General features: G+C 38.6%; 1 protein-coding gene across 3 annotated transcripts in view; it reads left to right on the plus strand.

The window, feature by feature from the left end:
* The first annotated feature begins 434 nt into the window (after positions 1-434).
* LOC131683797 (GTPase HRas) overlaps positions 435-16304 on the plus strand; it is a 44585-nt gene continuing 28715 nt past the window's right edge. Inside the window, exons 1-2 of one of the 3 annotated variants that reach the window (XM_058966116.1) lie at positions 435-545; positions 1551-1798. In XM_058966116.1, the coding sequence (XP_058822099.1) occupies positions 1660-1798 (139 nt within the window). In that variant the 5' untranslated portion in view covers positions 435-545; positions 1551-1659. Of the gene's footprint in view, positions 808-1550; positions 1799-16304 lie in introns of all 3 variants that reach the window. The other 2 variants (XM_058966115.1, XM_058966114.1) reach the window with 2 other exon arrangements.

Raw genomic sequence — 16304 nt, forward strand, 5'->3', positions numbered from 1 at the left:
ATTAGGTTTATGTGCCAGCAAATAGTGTCTATATGCCTCCGTTAATTGCAAAAATCTATGTGTAAAATCAATAGGCATAACGTTTACTTTTTTTTGAGTGTACGTTTGTCGAGATTTCACGTTTCCAGACCATTTTTATTGTGTTGGTTTGCATAAGATGAAAATGGCGATAATGTTTTCGGGCAAATCGATACAGGTGGCAACATTTTTCTATGTATAAGTACAGTTGTTAGTTTTCTTCGATAAAACCGATATAATAATGGTTTCTCTAGAATTTCTCCTCGAAGTTATTTCTGACATTTGGCTTTTGAGCCTTAACCTTGTCGAGGCTTTAAATATTTTCGCTCAGCGTGTATAAAGTTCTCCGTGTATTTAGATTTTTTAATTGTGCACCAGACTAACCATTACCGGTTCAGCCGCATCAGTTTCGTGTGCAACAAGAGGAAAAAGAGAATACGAAGAAAAAGGGATTGGTCTGGCAGCAACACGAAAATCGGAAAAATGAGATATCAATTTTATCGTCATTAAAAATTGCCTAAAGAAAGGTATAAACATTATTGAATTCGCGAACAAGTGATTTGTGCAAAAGATAGAAGACTAGTAGAAAATATCTTACCGTAATAGAAGTGAATTCTTGTTGCCTGGTGACAAATAGGCGAGCTTGCAGGGCTATGTTCTGGCCGGAAAATTTTCGATCATCAGCATCATTAGTCGGCACGAAGAAGCTCGAGAAGTGAACAAGTGAATATTCCAATGTTTTTTTTATTCCTCCCAAACGCTAGTGCTGACAATTGGTTCTGGCTCTCGGTACATTTTTTTTTTGGTTCTTAAATTTCTGGTGTGTTTGGTCTGAACTGATCTGTTCAATTTGATTGTGCTGAGGATGCAAAATGATACAGCTCCGACTAAAGCTGAGAAAACAGCATCAAAATAGGAGATCATATCCCTTTTCGCATCTGATACAAAGTGAATTAGGAAGTGATTGATTTTGTATTCATTAATCATGATTATATTTAGCGCAAGAACAATATAGCGAAGAACATATAGTTTAGTTCTAAATAAGTCTTAGCTTAAATAACATACAAAATATTGAGTAATTATTTCACTTGCGACCTCGGTTGTGGGGTGTTTATGGATTGATACAACTACCTGCATATGTAGCGCCACTAGTATGTGTGCACTACTCTGGGAAGGAGTATCCGGGATTAATCAAAAATAAAAACGAAATTAAAAGAGACAAGACGGGCGTGAACGTAATTATACTAATCGAAGAGAACAAAAGTAACATCCTAAATATTCGCGATGGCTACATGCTAAGCTTGTTAGAGGCGCGTCAACAATTTACAATTTATGCTTCAAGAAGCACATTACTGAGAAAAAAATGTGAATTTTTCAATTACCCAGTCTTTTTGGTTCATTAAAAATACGCTTAGAATTTAGGGTATTCTACCAACACCTACTACCTTCGTCTGCTTCAATCCTTATACGCTTTTGTGAAACTATAAATTTATGCTTATGTATAATAATAGTTTTTTCTCTTTCCATTCTAGCCACTAAGTTCCGTTTTCCGGATACTGTTTATAAAGCAACCGGACCCGATTTGTTGATCCCAGTATAAGGACGCCCTATTTGTATTCGAAACTTTAAGCCGAAACAAATATGACCGAGTACAAACTGGTAGTCGTCGGTGCTGGAGGTGTTGGAAAGTCAGCCCTAACGATACAGCTCATACAGAACCATTTTGTAGACGAATACGATCCCACGATCGAAGATTCCTACCGGAAACAGGTTGTAATTGGTAAGTACATTCATAAGTACGTTGGCGTCATGTCCTTTTAAACACAGTTTCTCAAATTTCTGTAATTCTGTAACATTTAAAAGCAACTGAAGGGTTGGGCATTTATATTAGGCTCCTTTTTAAAAGAAAAGTTGAAAATGAATGAAAAGAGGAACAACATACATTTAATGTGTTTTGTTTACCCATTTAGTCTTTCCAGTTGTTGATAACGTAGTTTATTTCCTGGACCTAAAAAATAATTTCAGCTAAAAGTTTTACTACCATCAACTTAGCCACCAAGAATTCAGGCACTAAAATTTCGCGCCTCTACATTTGAAAAAAAGAACTAACACTCAGGCACTAAAATTTTGCGACACCTGCATTTAAAAGATCGAGCTGTTTCATGCAAGAAAATCTTGCATTTACAAATGTCGTTTTTGGTTGAGGCAGAAACTAACTCAGTTTCGGAACCAACTGCTGTCAAATCGTTTGAAGCCAGTTTCGAACCTAGGTTATGTGCCACTGAACTGAAAACCGAGTTGGGTTCCAACCTGAAATATATTTCGGGTTCGCTCACACCACTGCTGTTTTGCGAGAACCCAACTCAGTTCCATTAAAAACGTTTGTTTGAAGCAACTAACCTGGGTTAGTGTCTAGGTTCTCAATCGAAAACGACATAAGTCGAACTGATTTTCAGACACCAAAATATTTCATATCAAGAATTAACCCTTAAATGCGCAATGTTGTTTTAAAACAACATTGCGAAAATCATCTTAAAATTATCATAGTCACGTATTAAAGCTGTGAGACAATTTTCAGAAAATTCGAAAAAAATTGGTTTGCGCCTTTAAGGGTTAAATCTAAAATCAGCAGGAAGAGATAAAATTAGAAATAAATTCCAATAAAGAGCCATCAATTTTTCAATTAACCACAAATATTCTGTTCTCTACTCTCGAAGCCCGAAATTGAGCCGTTATTTGGGGAATAAAATGCAGAGTATCTACTAAATAGATTTTGAATTTTTATTTTGAAGCTACATGTTAGGACTTTCAAATTTTAATTTTGAATCGATATTAGGTCCAAAATCAAAAATGTTGAAAAAGTTGTTCTAAAGTGCCATTTGCGCGGATTTCTCACTATGTCTATCTTGTGACTGACACTAAGGGCTATCATTTGACCAAGCTTGAGCCCTTTTCTGTGGGGTTTGAAAATTCTGTTGAGCATTAAGTGCAGGTGGTCAAGATTACACATATTGGTCCAAAATCAAAAATGTTGAAAAAGTTGTTCTAAAGTGCCATTTGCGCGGATTTCTCACTATGTCTATCTTGTGACTGACACTAAGGGCTATCATTTGACCAAGTTTGAGCCCTTTTCTGTGGGGTTTGAAAATTCTGTTGAGCATTAAGTGCCAGGTGGTCAAGATTACACATATTGGTCCAAAATCAAAAATGTTGGAAAAGTTGTTCTAAAGTGCCATTTGCGCGGATTTCTCACTATGTCTATCTTGTGACTGACACTAAGGGCTATCATTTGACCAAGCTTGAGCCCTTTTCTGTGGGGTTTGAAAATTCTGTTGAGCATTAAGTGCAGGTGGTCAAGATTACACATATTGGTCCAAAATCAAAAATGTTGAAAAAGTTGTTCTAAAGTGCCATTTGCGCGGATTTCTCACTATGTCTATCTTGTGACTGACACTAAGGGCTATCATTTGACCAAGTTTGAGCCCTTTTCTGTGGGGTTTGAAAATTCTGTTGAGCATTAAGTGCCAGGTGGTCAAGATTACACATATTGGTCCAAAATCAAAAATGTTGGAAAAGTTGTTCTAAAGTGCCATTTGCGCGGATTTCTCACTATGTCTATCTTGTGACTGACACTAAAGGCTATCATTTGACCAAGTTTGAGCCCTTTTCTGTGGGGTTTGAAAATTCTGTTGAGCATTAAGTGCCAGGTGGTCAATATTACACATATTGGTCCAAAATCAAAAATGTTGAAAAAGTTGTTCTAAAGTGCCATTTGCGCGGATTTCTCACTATGTCTATCTTATGACTGACACTAAGGGCTATCATTTGACCAAGTTTGAGCCCTTTTCTGTGGGGTTTGAAAATTCTGTTGAGTATTAATTGCCAGGTGGTCAAGATTACACATATTGGTCCAAAATCAAAAATGTTGAAAAAGTTGTTCTAAAGTGCCATTTGCGCGGATTTCTCACTATGTCTATCTTGTGACTGACACTAAGGGCTATCATTTGACCAAGTTTGAGCCCTTTTCAGTGGGGTTTGAAAATTCTGTTGAGCATTAAGTGCCAGGTGGTCAAGATTACACATATTGGTCCAAAATCAAAAATGTTGAAAAAGTTGTTCTAAAGTGCCATTTGCGCGGATTTCTCACTATGTCTATCTTGTGACTGACACTAAGGGCTATCATTTGACCAAGTTTGAGCCCTTTTCTGTGGGGTTTGAAAATTCTGTTGAGCATTAAGTGCCAGGTGGTCAAGATTACACATATTGGTCCAAAATCAAAAATGTTGAAAAAGTTGTTCTAAAGTGCCATTTGCGCGGATTTCTCACTATGTCTATCTTGTGACTGACACTAAGGGCTATCATTTGACCAAGTTTGAGCCCTTTTCTGTGGGGTTTGAAAATTCTGTTGAGTATTAATTGCCAGGTGGTCAATATTACACATATTGGTCCAAAATCAAAAATGTTGAAAAAGTTGTTCTAAAGTGCCATTTGCGCGGATTTCTCACTATGTCTATCTTGTGACTGACACTAAGGGCTATCATTTGACCAAGTTTGAGCCCTTTTCTGTGGGGTTTGAAAATTCTGTTGAGCATTAAGTGCAGGTGGTCAAGATTACACATATTGGTCCAAAATCAAAAATGTTGAAAAAGTTGTTCTAAAGTGCCATTTGCGCGGATTTCTCACTATGTCTATCTTGTGACTGACACTAAGGGCTATCATTTGACCAAGTTTGAGCCCTTTTCTGTGGGGTTTGAAAATTCTGTTGAGCATTAATTGCCAGGTGGTCAAGATTACACATATTGGTCCAAAATCAAAAATGTTGAAAAAGTTGTTCTAAAGTGCCATTTGCGCGGATTTCTCACTATGTCTATCTTGTGACTGACACTAAGGGCTATCATTTGACCAAGTTTGAGCCCTTTTCTGTGGGGTTTGAAAATTCTGTTGAGCATTAAGTGCCAGGTGGTCAAGATTACACATATTGGTCCAAAATCAAAAATGTTGAAAAAGTTGTTCTAAAGTGCCATTTGCGCGGATTTCTCACTATGTCTATCTTGTGACTGACACTAAGGGCTATCATTTGACCAAATTTGAGCCTTTTTCTGTGGGGTTTGAAAATTCTGTTGAGGATTAATTGCCAGGTGGTCAATATTACACATATTGGTCAAAAATCAAAAATGTTGAAAAAGTTGTTCTAAAGTGCCATTTGCGCGGATTTCTCACTATGTCTATCTTGTGACTGACACTAAGGGCTATCATTTGACCAAGTTTGAGCCCTTTTCTGTGGGGTTTGAAAATTCTGTTGAGCATTAAGTGCCAGGTGGTCAAGATTACACATATTGGTCCAAAATCAAAAATGTTGAAAAAGTTGTTCTAAAGTGCCATTTGCGCGGATTTCTCACTATGTCTATCTTGTGACTGACACTAAGGGCTATCATTTGACCAAGTTTGAGCCCTTTTCTGTGGGGTTTGAAAATTCTGTTGAGTATTAATTGCCAGGTGGTCAATATTACACATATTGGTCCAAAATCAAAAATGTTGGAAAAGTTGTTCTAAAGTGCCATTTGCGCGGATTTCTCACTATGTCTATCTTGTGACTGACACTAAGGGCTATCATTTGACCAAGTTTGAGCCCTTTTCTGTGGGGTTTGAAAATTCTGTTGAGCATTAAGTGCCAGGTGGTCAAGATTACACATATTGGTCCAAAATCAAAAATGTTGAAAAAGTTGTTCTAAAGTGCCATTTGCGCGGATTTCTCACTATGTCTATCTTGTGACTGACACTAAGGGCTATCATTTGACCAAGTTTGAGCCCTTTTCTGTGGGGTTTGAAAATTCTGTTGAGCATTAAGTGCCAGGTGGTCAAGATTACACATATTGGTCCAAAATCAAAAATGTTGAAAAAGTTGTTCTAAAGTGCCATTTGCGCGGATTTCTCACTATGTCTATCTTGTGACTGACACTAAGGGCTATCATTTGACCAAGTTTGAGCCCTTTTCTGTGGGGTTTGAAAATTCTGTTGAGTATTAATTGCCAGGTGGTCAAGATTACACATATTGGTCCAAAATCAAAAATGTTGAAAAAGTTGTTCTAAAGTGCCATTTGCGCGGATTTCTCACTATGTCTATCTTGTGAAGTACGCATACAAATATAGCGAATGCATTATCGAAACTATAAATATACAAGAATCGAAAACAATTTTATAAATGGACAAGATGCGTTTTTGCAGCGGTTTTTCAAGAGGCAATGTATTCATTCATAAATAGGCTTTGTAGTATGTACCTAATAGTAGAATCAAAGTACTATAGGCTGAGTGGAAATGAATCACGTGATGGGGAAATGAATCAATGAATTGATCGAACGTAAATAATAAACTTTCGTTGTGCAATTTAGTAACAAATTAGATCTACCTACTTACACATTCGCCTCAAAACATTGAATCCAAGCGCACAAAGTAAAATGAATCAACGCTGATGATGATGAGTAGAGCGAAAGAGACAACTAATACCACGACACTATGTTAACCGTGTCTGCAAATGGAGCTCGCATGTACAAACTATTTTGTGTGCGAATAATTATACATAAAAGCGTGCTGGAAACGAGCACAACACAAAAAATAGCATAGTGTTTGAACGGCAAGCACAGTCGCATTCACTGGGTAGCGTACCTCCACAGGCAGTATAACGGACTTCTAACTCAGCTACACTGGCTGTGAAAACACACAGCGCAGTGATCTGCTTCGCCTGCTGTTCAACAGGCAACTGAGCTGCTCTGGCGAAATCCGTCCGTTTAAATAGTCGATGATGACGTCATTCATAGAAGCGTAGCGCGTTAGGTACACAAATATGTCGTGCTGGACTAGGGAAGCGCTATCTTCTGTGTGTACATGCGCGATATTTTGACTAGGTTGTTTATTATTTCAATTTTTAATGCCATGATATCAAAAATCTATGGGTTTAGCAATTGGAATCCATTCTTAGAAGTATCTCGGAGCGATATGCGCAAATAATTTGAAAATTTATCGTCAGATGGCTGAATTATATGCGTTTAAAATTGGACCACTTTTCGTTACATACCATTTTTGTAGAATTTGCAACGTGCACCCCTATATCGAAAACAAAGACGTAGTCCTACGTCAAAAACACTTTCGCCCTTTTGACGAATTAATATTGAATTGTTTACACAAATATCAAAAACTTATTTGTATGAACACGGATGTTTTCTGTAGCTAGGATTTTGTTATTGTTGAGTGATTGTGATTATGATGATCGTTCAATTCTGTATGTAGTAGAATTTCGGCGAATGACTGACGCTGGCTTCACAATATTCTACGCAGAGCCTTTAGACTATTCGGGGGTCCTGGGCACTATTGAGCTAAGGAGCCCCTTTTAATGAATAGGTAAAATCAGCTGTCGTGAATGAGTATTATCCAAAACTAATTCCCAGCATTAAGGAACCACTTCTATCTCATGCCATGCTGAGACACTCTTTCATGTTTGACCTAAATCAGTCAACCGCGTTGAACATATTTAACAAAATATAGAGTGGTATTCAAAATATACGGAGAACAAAGACTATTCCAGATTTTCACAACCTGGTGTTGCTGATGTCCAAATATCGTCGAAAAAAAAGAAAGATAATCTGAGTGCGTCTTAAAAAGGTATTTGTTTTCCTGACCGATCTGATCTGTAGTGGCAAACGGCCAAACACACTATATGCGATGGTGGGAGTTCGAACTCGGGTGAGCCGCGTACAGTATAGTTGACATACCAGCTACGCTATAGTCTTCCCAGACGGTGTAATCTGAGCATCCAACCAGTATTTCACTTCGTTCACGGCCAAATTTTACATACTAAATAATAACAGTATCCCTATTCAACAAACTGTTATGTCGAAGACAGCCATAACATGATTACTATTCGATGTTAGAAGAGGTCAATACTTTAGTTGTCGCGACTTTTAAAACGAAACATAAAAAGATGGGTGGGTAATGTCAGAGACATAACCGGAGTGAAGTAGAATACACTTTAGACCGGTAAATTCTGCTCTGGAATAAGCAATTTCTATGCGATTTTGTCGACTTTAGCACATTCATAGTTTATTTGGAGTATTTTTGGAATTATCAAGTTGACAATTTGCAACATTCTTTGAAAATATTGTTGAACTTTTATGAATGAAGGCACGCAAACGAGCGTTTGACCGTCGTCCTACTACCAGCATCAGAGAAGTAGCAGATCAGCATTTTTCGCCACATGACCTGTACCAAACAAACCGTAAGTCCACCGGAGGAAAGGCTCCCCGCAAGCAGTTGGCAACAACTCCCTGGCAACCCTATACCATCATATGGAGTTTGACAGCGACCGACATATATGGGGCGTTATAGCTATAAAGCCCCAAAGAATTATGTTCGGCACTATGCTCGATATTCAAGCATTTCACACGACGTTTTGCTTCTTGTGGGATGATTTAATAATTTAATTTAATCGACATTTTGTAACTAAATACAGCTTCTAATCATTCGGCTCAAAATCAATGTTTTGCCTTTCATGGCAGTGATGCTGGCTGTACAGAAACGTCGTCCTTGACAGGGGCTGGTTGGCAACGAAGGCCGTGTAAAAGTGCCCCAGTCACGGTTAGCGTTAAGAAGCCCCATCGCTACCGAACAGAAACAGTCGCCCTGCGAGAAATTCACAGCTATCAGCAATCGAGCAGGCCTAAATTGTGACCCAAAATAAACCACAAACCAACAAGTTCTTTTCAGGACCAGCCAATTATATTCCAGTAAGATATAAATGAAATTTTCGTTTTTCATTGCCTTACAACCTCTTTCCTCCCGGCTTGAATTACTATCAATCTTGATGATGCTGTGCGGCTGGGCACAGGCAGTTTCCATTATAGTGAAAAATTTAGGTTTGCGCGTTTTTCCCAAAAGTTTTTTAGCTGTGCTGTTTTCAAGGAAGTTGTAGTTGAATTCATAGTAAAATAGTTTACTTCTATTGTCAGAGGTGGACCTTCCAACGAAAACTAGTCTGGCTTGGAATCGAATTGTATGGACCAACCACTGCTTTCACAAAATCCGTTATTTTCAGTAATTGTACATTCTACAGAATTAGTCACAACTATTTCCAATCAGCGCAAAAATCGAAGGTTTTCATGCAATACAACAGCAGATTTTCACGTTTGAAAAAACAGGCAGCATTCTGGCCGAAAATTTTGAAACGGAGCCCCTATATCGAAACGTTCGATTTTTGTAAATTGAATCATTACACTAAACTGTCTATAAATCACAAATAACTGTTCATTTTGTGCCATTCTCGTGAAAGCGACGGTATTGTTCACAAGTGGCTCACTTACCATCCAACGCTCTTGACAAGCTGATGCTTGTAATAACAAAACTTCAATTTCATTCTTTGTCGATAAATTGATGGCCCTGAAAAGGGCCTTTTCTTTGGGCAGTTTTCGAAATTTACTTGGTGCTGGTGTATATGGTAACAGTTTTGGTGCCATCGAAGACGGCGTGCTTGGCCAACTCTTCTGTGACAGCAGCAAATGGACGGCGGTTTGAATTTCGCGGAACATGCTGCAAACGAACTGCTGCATGCTGATGCTGGAAACGAACTGAGCGTAAGCAACAGCATGCTGAGTTTTTATACCTGACTACAGCACAACGTAAGCTCGTCCTTTTTAATGTAGAATACATTTAAGGTTTCAATATAGGGGTCCCGTTTCAAAATATCGGCTGCGGCGCCGCGTCAGATTTTGAACGTTAATAACTTTTATCATACTTAACAGAATGATTTGATTTTTAGACCAATTTGTTGCAAATATGTTCCTCTATGCTGTATTAAAATTTGAAGTATGTATATCATGTACTAATAACAAAAAAAATGTGTTTTGAAAAATCTTTCGAAAACGACTCGGAAAAGTGAAAATTTTCAGCCCATCCCGCACAGAGCCGTCGTTATGGTAGACCTACCGAACAATAAAATAATGAAAAGTTTATATATAGGTCCATTACATGTTTGTTCGTATGGTTATTCGCATTGGGTTGCTTGACGAGAGCACTTGGTGGGGGAAAGACGGCATATTCCTTTGGTTAGGCCATTAGAAGCCGGACGGAAAGGAAAGGCTCATGCACGGCACGAGAACGAGCGAGAAAGCGATAGTAGTGCATATTAGCGCGATTATATAAATATCTGTCGGTCGGTTTTTCTCATCATTCGTATTCGTTCAAGCACTAGCAAGCAGCCAGTCCACCGAAGAAAAGCAGTCGGCGATGACGACGGCGGAAAAAGTGCCCCAGCCACTGGTGACTCATCGCAACCCGATCAGGAACTGTCGCCCTGCAAGAATTTCGCCCCAACTAAAGGGCAACAGAGTAGGCTATCGTTCCAGCGTCTGGGTCGTGAGATTGTGCAGGACTGCAAAGTCGAGCTACGCTTACAAAGCTCAGTCGTAATGATGCCCCGAGAAGCCAACGATGCCTACTTGGTCGGTTTGTTCGAGAATGCAAAATAGTGCTTTCTAGCTCACCGTGTCCGCGGGGAGTGCGTCTGAATTATGCTCCCGCAATAAAACAATAAACGGTTCTTTACAGGACCAATTAATTGTGTTCTAATAAGAGTTAAACTGAAATTTACATTTTATGGTGTATAACAAATAATTTTCAGAAAGCAATATAAGAAATACGATGTGTGGAAAGAAAGAAAGAGAATTTAAATTATCTTCTCTCGCTCGTTTTCGTGCACTGCTTTTCCATTCCTTTCTGCTGCTACTACCATCATAACTAAAACGAATGTGCGTGTTCCCCCACCATCTCATGGCCAGTGTTGCCACAATTGCATGTCGCTATAACAATTTGAATTATTTTATTGATCCTCTCTAGTATTGATAAAATATAGAACATGCAAAGTACACTAGTCGCATGCTTTTATTCGAACTTTTTGGCAGCCTCCGTTGATTAACTGCATAAATCGATTTGTTTGTGCAGCTCCTTGCTAGTAGCAAACTAAATAGCCTTTATCAGCGCTAACAAATAAAACAAAAGAATTTAAATTTGTGAAAATCTTCTCTTTCCTTCTTTTCAAATCTGCAACATTCTTTGAAAATATTGTTGGAATGTTGTTATTGAAAAACTGAACATGCAAGTTTGCTAGCACTGGCCACTAGATTGAAGGCGATGGAAAGACAGAATATTCGTTTTGGTTATGCTAGTATTGGTAGCCGAACGGAAAGGAAAGGCACAGGAATGGCACGAAAACGAGCGGGAGAGCGATAGTAGTGCTTTCTCGTGTTTTCATATATGAATATTGGTCGGTCGGTTTTTCTCATCATTCGTATTCGTTCAAGCACTAGCAAGCAGCCAGTCCACCGGAGGAAAGCAGTTGGCGATGATGACGGTCCGCAAAAGTGCCCCAGCTACTGGTGGCCCATCGCAACCAACTACCGATCAGGAACTGTCGCCATGCTAGTATTTCGCCCCAACTAAAGGGCAACGGAGCAACTAATCCGCTGGCTAACATTCCAGCGTCTGGTTCGTAAGGTTGTGTATTACTTCAAAGTCGAGCTACGCTTACAAAACTCAGCCATAATGAAGCCACTGATGCCTACTTGGTCGGTTTGTGGGAGTGGGCGTAAATTACAATAAAAGCAACGGTTCTTTTCAGGACCAATCAATTGTGTTCTAGTGAGAGTTAAACTGAAACTTTTATTTTAAGGTGTGTAGCAAATTTTCAACAAGCAACATAATACGTTGGGTGGAAAGAAGTAGCTTGCACACGGAACAAAAATTTAAATTATCCTCTCGCTCGTTTCGTGCACTGCTTTTCCATTCCTTTCTACTGTTATTATCAGTATTACCAAAACGAATGTGTTGTTGCATGTGTTTAAGAGAAACGTTGAAGTCGCATGCTTCTATTCAAGCTTTTTGGCAGCCCCCGTGAACTAACTGCATTAAATGATTTTTTGTGCAGCTCCGTGCTAGTAGCAAACAAAATGGCCCTACCAGTGTCTGATTCGTGAGATTGTGCAGGATTTCAAAGTCGAGCTAAGCTTATAAAGTTCAGCCGTAATGGTACCCGAAGAAGCCAGTCTTGTCGTTTTGTTCGAGGCTACAAAACAGTTCGCCAGGCACGTAACTATCATGCCAAAAATATCCAACGATCCAGCGCATCACCATCAACACCAACGCCGATACCAAAGGTTCTTTTCAGAACCACCATTATTACCATAGAGAATTATTTGAAAATTTCCCATTGAAACGTGATTCTGTTGAATATTATTAGATTTAAATTAACGTCTCGAATTGAAATCACGACGCTCCGGTTATGTGACAGACATTACCCACCCATCTTTTTGTCGTGACTAACGACTTACCTTTCAATATAGGGGCCCCTTTTCAAAATTTCGGAAGAAAAATGATGTAAGATTTTGAACGCTTATATCTTTTGTTGTACTGAATGGATTTAATCAATTTCTTCGGCATTTTGTCGAAAATATTTGTACCAATGTTGTATTAAATTTTGGAATATGTAGGATATTCATTATCAACGGAAAAATAGTGTTTTGAAAAATCTTTCGAAAACGACTCGGAAAAGTGAAAATTTTCAGCCCATCCCGCACAGAGCCGTCAAAATGGTGCAGCAAATGAACAATAAAATAATGAAAAGTTTATATAAAGGTCCACTACATGTTTGTTCCTATGATTATTCGTATTGGGTTGCTTGACGAGAGCAGTTGGTGGGGGAAAGCCGGGATATTAATTTTGGTTAAGCCATTAGAAGTCGGACGGAAAGGAAAGGCTCATGCACGCCACGAGAACGAGCGAGAAAGCGATAGTAGTGCATATTAGCGAAAGCGTTACGTACATTTTGAACGTTAATAACTTTTCTTCTACTAAACGGATTGCCAATCTTGTTTCATAAATCGGAAGGAAAACGTTCAACGCTTGCTACCGATACGTTGTTTGCTATATAAAATTTGTTTAAATAGTTCAAAAACTACTTTAAATGAGAATCAACATTAATGATAAAACCTATAAATAGGGGTGTCGCAGTTTTTCTCAAAACCAGACGTGTGTAAGACGCAGTGCATAACAGACGTGCGTGGTCGTGAGAAGCTGCATCGGACGACCAATCAAATCAGCTACCATCGGAGAGAAGCAGAAAAACGTTGGTGGAGGTGGTGGCGGTGAGAAGGCCAAAAAGCCAAAGGCTAAGAAACGCAGTCACTGAAAAAGCGGTAGTAACTGCCACTAAAAATGCCACCAAAACATCGAAGACTGCAAAGCGTACTCATTCGGTGTGAGCTGCGAAAGGGGAAAGATCGTATGGATGTACGCAGTAAAAACAATCGTCGGCAAGGTTTGAATTGTTTTAAAAGATTCCCGTCTTGTATCAACATAGTTATCCACAAACCGTCCTTATTAGGACGAATGCAAAATGGAAAAAGAATTTAATTAGAAAGTTTCTTTTATTAACTAGTATTAAGTTTGCGCTTGGTAATTCTGTACTTTTACCAGTGAATCATAAGAAAATGTTTTTCCAATCTACAAACCCGAAGGTTTTTGCAAATCCTTCCAAGAAAATCAGTGAATGTGGCAACTAAGCGAAAGCTACACCAAAACGAATGATGAAAATATTTTCATTTATCGAACAAAAGGACGTCCTTCCATCTGCATTGTAAAGTCAATAAAAAGGAACACCATGATGAAAACCGTGCTCATTCGGTGTGAGCTGCGAAAGGGGAAAGATCGTATGGATGTACGCAGTAAAAACAATCGTCTGCAAGGTTTGAATTGTTTTAAAAGATTCCCGTCTTGTATCAACATAGTTATCCACAAACCGTCCTTATTAGGACGAAGGCAAAATGGAAAAAGAATTTAATTAGAAAGTTTCTTTTATTAACTAGTGTTAAGTTTGCCCTTGGTAATTCTGTACTTTTACCAGTGAATCATAAGAAAATGTTTTTCCAATCTACAAACCCGAAGGTTTTTGCAAATCCCTCCTAGAAAATCAGTGAATGTGGCAACTCTGCCACTAAGCGAAAGCTACACCAAAACGAATGATGAAAATATTTTCATTTATCGAACAAAAGGACGTCCTTCCATCTGCATTGTAAAGTCAATAAAAAGGAACACCATGATGAAAACCGTGCTCATTCGGTGTGAGCTGCGAAAGGGGAAAGATCGTACGGATGTACGCAGTAAAAACAATCGTCGGCAAGGTTTGAATTGTTTTAAAAGATTCCCGTCTTGAATCAACATAGTTATCCACAAACCGTCCTTATTAGGACAAAGGCAAAATGGAAAAAGATGGGTTGGTAATGTATATGACATAACAGGGGTGTCGTGACCACACTTCGAAGTTATTTCAAATCTTGCAAAGCATAAATTGACATAATTTCAATGATTGTTCCTTTATGAATGAAATGACAAATTTTCAGGTCAACGCGGCAATAACTTTGCAATTTATAGAACAATTTTATATTTTTAGTTATCATATATTAACTGTCATCTCTTCCAAACAACTTAACCCTCTGCTGCCAACCACGTGGTTTTGCAGGGTTAAGGAGAATCATTGTAAAATGTCCAATACATGATTTTATGTTGTTACCTCCACTAAAACCACTTCAGAACACTCCCACCTGTCATACATGTACATTGTCTGCATGTTGAAATCATTATATGAAATTATTGACCTGTATTCAACGCGGAGAACTCGGTAATAAAATTGTTTTGCTGAATATACTAACGAACGGGATCCCCAGGAAAATTTCGCTGAGCCCGGTGAATCGAACTTAATGCGCAAAATTTAGCCATTTGAAGGAGATACAAGCAGAATTTTAAGAATATGAGCATCGCGGTTATGTCCCGGACATTACCCGCCCCTAGTTTTTCGCTAAGCGTGTTCATTTCTGTACGGAAAAGATTCCGATGGTTGTTTCGAGAGATTTTAACATTGATAGTTCAAAGCAAGAAAATATGAAATTTGTTCATTTCATGAATGAATGTCTCAACGAGCTTAGAATCCAGCGCATCCCCGATCAACGCAGACGCCAACAACAAAGGTTCTTTTCAGAACCACCATAATTATTATAAAGAATAACTTGAAACATTCCCACATATTTCATTGAGTATCATTCGATTTGAATTACAAGTCAAACGAGTAGTCACGACACTCCGGTTATGTCCTAGACATTACCCACCCATCTTTTTTATTGTGACCACGACACCCCATTTCAATATTTCTGAATGAACAGAAGGTCGAGTTTGGAAAGTTTGTAACTTTCATTGTATTTAACCAAATTACACAATGTTCGCACTAATGATTCAGAAATATGATCAGGAATCTTCTGTTAGATTTGTAAGTATGTATAATTTACATGAATAAAGAAAAATTGATTTTCAGGAATCAATTATTATCTGTTCTTCCATTGGCCAGTACTACGCGACTTCCTCATGCTAACAATTAATTTCATCGTTAGCCATCTCCCTCACCAAGGCCAACAACGCCAACAAAACCGGTCCTTTTCAGGACCACCATCATTTTTGTAAAGAATAATTTGAAATATTCCTCGCCCAAATCAGCTTTTGTCCGAAAATCCTAATGAGTATCAACATATTTGAAGAACGTGTTCCTTATGTATTCTACATCTCTCCGGTTATGTCGCAGACATTACCCACCCATCTTTTGTTTTTTTGTGTTGTCCTCAATGTGTTCGTCGTAGCTCCACCCCTTGGTTGGTCGACCACATATTTTTGATAAAGAACAAAATTGAAATTGTGTTTCCACTACGGAGATTATCGAACACTAAGGGTAAAGAGAGTAATGTAATACGGCACCTTTGTAAAATGTTTGAGAATTGAATCCTTTTTTGAATGCGCCTAGTAAAAATTCACTTCACTCCAGTTTGTTTCTGACCATATTTGCAATTTGCGTACTGAAATAAATCATAATTTAGGGTTTAACCCAAATAGCTCTCCAGGGAGAAACAGTCCATGAAACAGAAAATGCAAACTCATTCTTTGAAATGATTTTGGTGGTCTTGAAAAGGGCCTTTTTTATAATGATACAAGTGAGTTCTACCTTTTCAACTTCCAAATCCATACAAAGTGCGTCCCTGCCGCTTCAGAGTATAGACGACATTCATTGCGGTTTTGCGCTTGGCGTGTTCAGTGTAGGTCACGGCATCTCGGATGACATTTTTCTGCACACCATCAGCATTCGTAGATTAAATTGGAGATGCATTTTACATCACCACGACGAGCCAGACGCCGACTGGCAGATTTGG

This window comes from Topomyia yanbarensis, chromosome 2 (genome assembly GCF_030247195.1).
Source record: "Topomyia yanbarensis strain Yona2022 chromosome 2, ASM3024719v1, whole genome shotgun sequence".
NCBI lineage: Eukaryota > Metazoa > Arthropoda > Insecta > Diptera > Culicidae > Topomyia > Topomyia yanbarensis.